General features: G+C 60.1%; 1 protein-coding gene across 1 annotated transcript; it reads right to left on the bottom strand.

Annotated features, from left to right (window-relative positions):
- Window positions 1-3,147: 3,147 nt before the first annotated feature.
- EIF4EBP2 (eukaryotic translation initiation factor 4E binding protein 2) lies at window positions 3,148-6,755 on the bottom strand. Its single transcript, XM_068416704.1, has 3 exons — window positions 6,562-6,755; window positions 5,518-5,694; window positions 3,148-5,433 (listed from the first exon to the last, which is right to left on the bottom strand). The coding sequence occupies exons 1-3, from the start codon at window positions 6,698-6,700 to the stop codon at window positions 5,402-5,404; spliced, it is 348 nt and encodes a 115-aa protein (XP_068272805.1). The 5' UTR covers window positions 6,701-6,755; the 3' UTR covers window positions 3,148-5,401.
- Window positions 6,756-6,804: the final 49 nt, after the last annotated feature.

Genomic DNA, 6,804 nt, shown 5'->3' with positions numbered 1-6,804 from the left:
CAGCGCCCGCCCCCCCGGGCACCCCGTGGCACACGGCAGCCGGCACCCAGCCCCCCGGGGACCGCCCGGCACGCAGCATCCCCCCAACACAGCACCCACAGCCTTGGGGACCCCCAGCACGCAGCATCCCTCCTCAGCCACAGGACCCATCTCCTCAGGAACCCCCCCCGGCACACAGCATCGCCCAGCCACAGCACCCATCTCCTCAGGGACCCCTCCAGCATGCAGCAGCTCCCAGACACAGCGCCCATCTCCTCAGGGACCCCTTAGCACACAGCATCCCCCAGCCACAGCACCCATCTCCTCAGGGACCCCCTGGCACACAGCACCCATCTCCTCAGGGACCCCCTGGCACACAGCATCCCCCAGCCACAGCACCCACCTCCTCAGGGACGCCCCCTGGCACACAGCATCGCCCGGCCACAGCACCCATCTCCTCAGGGACCCCCTGGCACACAGCACCCATCTCCTCAGGGACCCCTCCAGCACACAGCAGCCCCCAACCACTTCACCCACCTCCTCAGGGACCCCCCAGGCATGCAGCATCCCCCAGCCACTTCACCCACCTCCTCAGGGACCCCCTGGCACACAGCACCCATCTCCTCAGGGACCCCCTGGCACACAGCACCCACCTCCTCAGGGACCCCCCCCTGGCATGCAGCACCCCCCAGCCACACTGATCCTTCACATCCCCTCCTGGTGTCAACCCCCCCAGGACAGACCAGGGCTGGGCAGATGCCACCACCCCAGCCAGGTTCAGAAGGACAACCAGCAGTTTTGGGAGCACCGAGGCACAGCCTGCACCTCTCAAAGACAAAACACCCTTTTCATCCCCAGAAATGGGAGAGGAGGGAGGGATGGGTGTGACGGGGACCAGGGTGAGGGGTGCTGCTGGATACAGGCTGGGATTGCGGTGAGGTGGCCTGCTGGGAGCCCCTGCCCCTGCTTTGTCACGCCAAGGGGTGACTGCTCCCCAAAACTTTAGCTTTCTGCTCATTTGAAGTCTCCTGGCAGCCTGCTGAAGACAGACTCCCCCACACGCAGCCGCAGCACATCTCCTGTCCCCCACCTTGTCAGCCAGGCAGGTCCCAAGGCTCTTACACCACGAGTAGGGAGGGAAGCAGCTGCCCTAAGCGCAGCTGGGTACGGAGCATCCCAACCACAGCTGGTGACACCTAAGAGCAAGCCATCTCCAGACCCTTCACGCTTGGTGCACCAAGAGGGTGCTCAGAAGGTCCCATCTAGGAGGATCCCAACCCCACCTGGTGACACCTAAGAGCAAGCCACCTCCAGAGCCTCCACGCTTGGTGCACCAAGAGGGTCCTCAGAATGTCCCATCTAGGAGGACCCCAACCCCACCTGCCTCACAAGACCCCCCCCAAAACCCCGGCGCTACAGCCTTGCTCACACCCAGCACCATCCGCAGCTGCGGTGCCGCTCCGGGAGGCACCGCCAAAGACATGTTTATCGCACACCAACGGGCCGAAGGGGTAAAAAAAAAATGAAGAGAGAAAAACCCGGCGTTAATGCGTCCACCGGCGCTGGGAAGGAGGGCCAGGAATGTAAACGGAGCGTGGAGGCAGGCCGAAAATGGTCACGGCTGGAAAGCGGGGCTGGAAAGTTTGTTCATGGGATCCTAGATACTAGCCAGGCTCCCGGCCCTCGGCTCGGCCAACATACCCTCCGCTCTGCCAAGCTGCCGTCAGACGCCGCGGCACGGACCCCAGCAGGGTCACGTGCACGGGGAGCTGCTGCTCCAGCTCAAAACAGCAGCTACTCCAGCTTAAAACTCAAACCTACAGCTATAAACCCCACCACGGTTTCTGCTGCATACACCATTACCCTGGTTTAGCTCATTTACAGCATGCTACCAATTAAAAGCGTCAGTCCTAGACTGAAATAATCAATATTTTATTTATTTTTTTTTAAATTCTCCATTTTTAGCTCCCAAACCGGCGTCTAGAAATCCCCCCTGCTACGCCAAACCCAGGAGAGCGGAGCTGCCAGATGCCTCATCAGCATTTTTTCTTTCCTCTCGCTCCTCCCCTCCGTACACGCGCTTCAAAACTCACCAACATTTTAGAATTAAAAACGAGCAGCCCATGAGCTCCATTCAGTGGTGGAAGCAAAAAAAAAAAAAGTCTTATTTTTATTTTATTTTATTTTCTAAAAAGCCTTGCTGCCTGTTTCCAAGCAAGAGTATAATTATATAGATAATTTAATAGTCATAAATTAATAATAACCCGAGTAAGGGCGTGATGTGAGAGCCCTGGGGTTCCCAGCAAAGTGGGGGTGCTGCCACAATATGCACCCGCATCCATGGGACATCACGGGACCCCCACCCCCAAACCTGGGCACCCTCTGTGCCACCCTCCCAGCTTCACCCGTGGGACCAGAGCAGGCGCAGGGGGCTGGGGAATGCGGCGTGCTGCCGTGGTATTTCACACGCGGGGGGCTGCATCCCCAAGCGACGCATTTTCGGGGAGCTGGGAGGATGCTGAGACGCCCACAACCATCAGGGATCCCCCAGGATGTGGTCGCTGCAGCGGAGGGGTGGGATGCCCTGCTCCCACCCACCCTGCAGCACCCCTCCTGCTGGGGTGCTCAGCGGGGGGGTACCCCCAGGTTGGTGCAAAAATGCATTTAGCAGCAGCGTGCGAAATTGCTGGGGGTTTGTGATTTAAGCTCGGCTTAAGCTCAGGGGTTTATTTGCACTGAGATGTCCCAAGTGGGACTTTCTTTGGCCACGCTGGTTTGACACCCAGGAGGCCTTTATATGTTTCCGCACCCGGTGGGGAAGGATAAATGACCAGTTTGCAGCAATTTTGTACGTGGGAGACCTTTTGATGGTAAAACCTGATTTTTCTGAACATTAAATTTTGCAGTCTAGCCCCCCCTTAACCCTCTCCTGCTCTTTATGTCACTGAGTTATACCCACCGGCTCACTCCTGACTTACTGTCCTTGCTCTGGATCCACTTTTTTCCCAAATTGGAAATACTTTGGGGAAAAAAAAAGCTAAAATATAAAGGAAGGAGGGTTGACCCACGAGGGGGGTGAAGCCCAGGCGGTTTTTGCTCCGAAGGGAAGGGAAAATCCCCCCTCCCCACACCTCGAGTCACGGTCAGAAGAAACCTCCAGCACCTCGATTTAATAGAACCAAGATCTTTATTGATCTCACTGTAACAGCAACCACGGGCGAGAGCTTTTCTCCTCCCACACACCTGCTTGAAGAGACGGTTAAAAAAATACAACAAAACCCAAATCTCGACCCTGACTAGCAGAGGAGCTGCCCTGGCGAGGCCAGGCACTCCCACCCTGCTCTTCAGCCCCCAGCCCCGAGACACGAGAGCACGGGGAGAACGTCGCTGGGATGGGGAACGGAGACAAAAGGGGAGTTTAGAAAAAAAAAAGTGGTTTCCCTCCAGCTTTTGTCCATACATTAAGTTGTCCTCGGATATTTTCTATTTTTTTTTGGCTTGGAGAGCAGGTTTGCCGAAAACGCATGGCTGTGCCGAGGGCGCCAGGTCCCTTCATCCGCCGTGGCCATCCCCGCCCCTCGATCTGAGGACCTAACAGACCTCCTAAGGATCTTCGCTTTAAGGAAAATATATTTATTTATATATAATATATATATATATTTGTGTGTGTCTTTATCACCACCCGCCCGCACGCAGATACATATTTCGACTCGCACTCACTCACTCGTGCGCCCACGACGGCTGGCGACAAGTTCACTTCGCATCCCACCGAGCGCTACCCACACAAGGGAAAGGACGGGACAGACATCCCATTCCCTTGGTCTTTTTTTTTTTTTTTTGCTTTTTTTGCCCCAAAATGAGCGGCAGCCCCCCTCCCTTAGCGAGAAAAGCAGCTGGAAGACGGGAGCTCGCCACCAGCCGCCGCGCCGACCCGCGCCAAACACACCTAGAGAAATAAATTACCGGATAGAAAGTGCACAAAGCCTGCAGCACGGGTGCCGGCGCGGGACGTACCCGTCCCCGGCACGCAGAGCCACCGCCCCGGCAGGCCACGGGGTCCCTGGGGCTGGGTACCGGGGTGGGGGGGACCCCGGTGAGGGAGGGAGGATGGATGGAGCAGGCACTGAGGTGGGGGCTGATCAAATGGCACTTGAGAAGGTCGCAAAGCTGTTGATTGCTCTCAACAGGCAGTAATAAAAAAATATTTTACCAGGGGAGGGCTGGCAGGCTCAGGGGGGCACCCATGTGGCATCACCCGCCACACACGCCCTCACCAAACGCTGCTCTTCAAGGCGAGAGTCGCGCCGAGAGAGGAGGAAAAAATTAATCCCATCTCCGGAGGGTTTAAAGATGCCGGGGACAGGCAGGACGGCCACGATGTGCCAGGCTGGCGAAGCTGCCGGCGGCAGGGAGGGTCAGCATGGAAACCCTTTACCCACGGCAGCACGAAAAGCAAGCGGAGGACAGCACCGACACCGGCACCCTGCGACCGGAGCGCCCGGGGTGCAGCATCACATCCCTGCGGCGTCTCACCCCGCATCCCCCCGAAGTGCCCAGGTATTCCTGAGACATCCGACGGCACCGAGGGATTTCGCTCCTGTATTATTCACATTTTAAAGGGGGGATTAAAAAAAAAGCACTTTCCCGGAGGCGCTTGTCCCCAGCCCTAAAAAAGAAGCATTGCCGGTAAAGTGCCCCTTTTTAGTACCAAAAAAAAAATAAAAGCAAAAGGTTGTGGGGTTTTTTTGTAACATATGGCTACGTCACTGTGAGTCCTGGCTGGTGGGTCAGGGACGCAGCCCCCCTGGTCGAAGGGCTGAGACGGAAGAAATCTGGGTAGGAGATGTGGGCGCCCGGAGCACCGAAGGGAACGGGCTGCCAAGGTTGTCCTCTGCTGAATGCCAGCAGGTCCTGGGGGGAACCCCAAAAAAATCCCCCCACCCTGGGTTGCAAGCGGGTGCTCGGTTTTAGGAGCGACGCTTTCCCCCTCCTCCCAAGAGGCCGCCCAAATTTTCCGGGAGAAGGGGCAAAGGGGGTGATGCAGCTCCAGACCACCAAGCTGCTGGCAACAGGAGGTTTGGGGTAATGGGAGGGGTTTTTTTGGGGGGGCACGAGGCAGCAGAAGAGGCAAAGGGATGTTTTAAAAAGCAGCCCGGTGGGGATCAGGCTGTCGGCGGGTGGAGGAGGAGGAATAGGGTTGGATCCAGAGGGGATGGTCTGGCCGGTACATGCTGGGACCAGTCACCCGCAAAGGGGGACAAGGCAGAGCTGTGCTCCCTGGAAAGAGGGTGGGGGGAGAGGCAGGCGGGGAGGGGGACGCTGGTGGGGACCGCTGCCGCCTCTGCCTCGCTGGGACGGCTCCTGCTGAGCCGGGTGGGGTGTGCGCAGGTCTGGGGAGGTGCTGCCTCTCCGTGGTTCCCGCTCAGATATCCATCTCGAACTGAGCGTCGTCCCCTGGCGAGAGGCAAGGAGGAGAAGCGTTAGGGTGAGCCCCCCCGCCCCAAATCCCCCTGCCACCCCACCCCGAGGGTCCCTTACCCATGGATGGCTTCCCTTCCTGATGGTTCAGGTTGTTGGCGTCCGCTTTGGGCTCCTCGCCGGCCGAGCCGGGGCTGGTGACGCCGGGAATATTGGGGAGGTGACAAGGCGGGGTCTGGGCCATGGGGGAGTTGCGACGGTCCAGCAGGAACTTGCGGTCGTAAATGATCCGGGTGCCTGGAGAGGGGGAGAAAGAGGAGGATGGGGGGGATCCAGAGGACACAGCCTCAAGCTTCGCCAGGGGAGGGTCAGGTTGGACATGAGGAAGCATTTCTTCTCAGCAAGGGTCATTAGCCATTGGAAGGGGCTGCCCAGGGAGGTGGTGGAGTCACCATCTCTGGAGGGGTTTAAGACAAGCCTGGACATGGCACTTAGTGCCATGGTCTAGTTGACAGGGTGGTGTCAGGGCAATGGTTGGACTCGATGATCCCAGAGGGCTCTTCCAACCTGACTGATTCTGCGATTCTGCGATTCTGTGAGTCTCCCGGCTCGGGACGGGCGCCCTGGCCCAAGGATAGGTGGGAGGGCAGGGGGGGTACGTGCCACCGCTGCCACTGCCGCTCCGCCCGCTCTTATCTGGGCACGGCGGGCGATAATTTGGTGCTGGATAAACACCCCCGGGTGGCACCCGGGTACCGGCTGCCCCCCGGGAGCTGGCCACCGTCGCGGGAGCAGAGGCCTGGCCAGCTCATGGCAGGGGTGGCAACGCACCCCGGGGATGCTGCACCCCGGAACGTCCCCTCGGTCCCTCTCCCCGGGCTGGGGGACGAGGGATGCTGCGACCCCGGGGGGGTCAAAGGGGACGGGGCCACCGACGCTTCGCGGTGGGTTCGAGTCCCACCGGACCTCGTTATTCCCCGGAAAAATTAACAACCCCCGCTCCGAGCGCTGGCCTTAAGGACGCGCCGCATGTGCACGACATACGGGCGCGATATGCGCGCGATAGGCGGCGTTCAGAGAGGCGGCGGAGCGGGGAGGAGCGCTGGCGCGGCCCCGCTGCTGCCGCCGCCGCCCCGCAGGCCCCGCCGCCGCCCCGCCGCTTACCTCCGGGGGTGGTGGAGAAGAGGGTGCCGCCGGGGGTGGTGCAGTAGTCCGGGGGGAGCTGCGCCGCGTCGCTGAGGGTCACGGTGCGGGTGGGGATGGCCCGGCTCTGGCTGGGCTGGCGGCCGCCGGCGGACGACATGGCCCCGCCGCTATTGTCCCCGCGGAGGCGGCGCGGAACGGGCGCCGCCCCCCCACCCTCACCGCCGCCCCCCCCCCCCCCCGCCGCGCTCCGCCTCCGCCCGC

The sequence above is a fragment of the Nyctibius grandis genome, chromosome 20 (genome assembly GCF_013368605.1).
Source record: "Nyctibius grandis isolate bNycGra1 chromosome 20, bNycGra1.pri, whole genome shotgun sequence".
Lineage (NCBI taxonomy): Eukaryota > Metazoa > Chordata > Aves > Nyctibiiformes > Nyctibiidae > Nyctibius > Nyctibius grandis.
The sequence above is the reverse complement of the archived record's forward strand: the minus strand, read 5'-3'. Positions and strand labels throughout refer to the sequence as shown.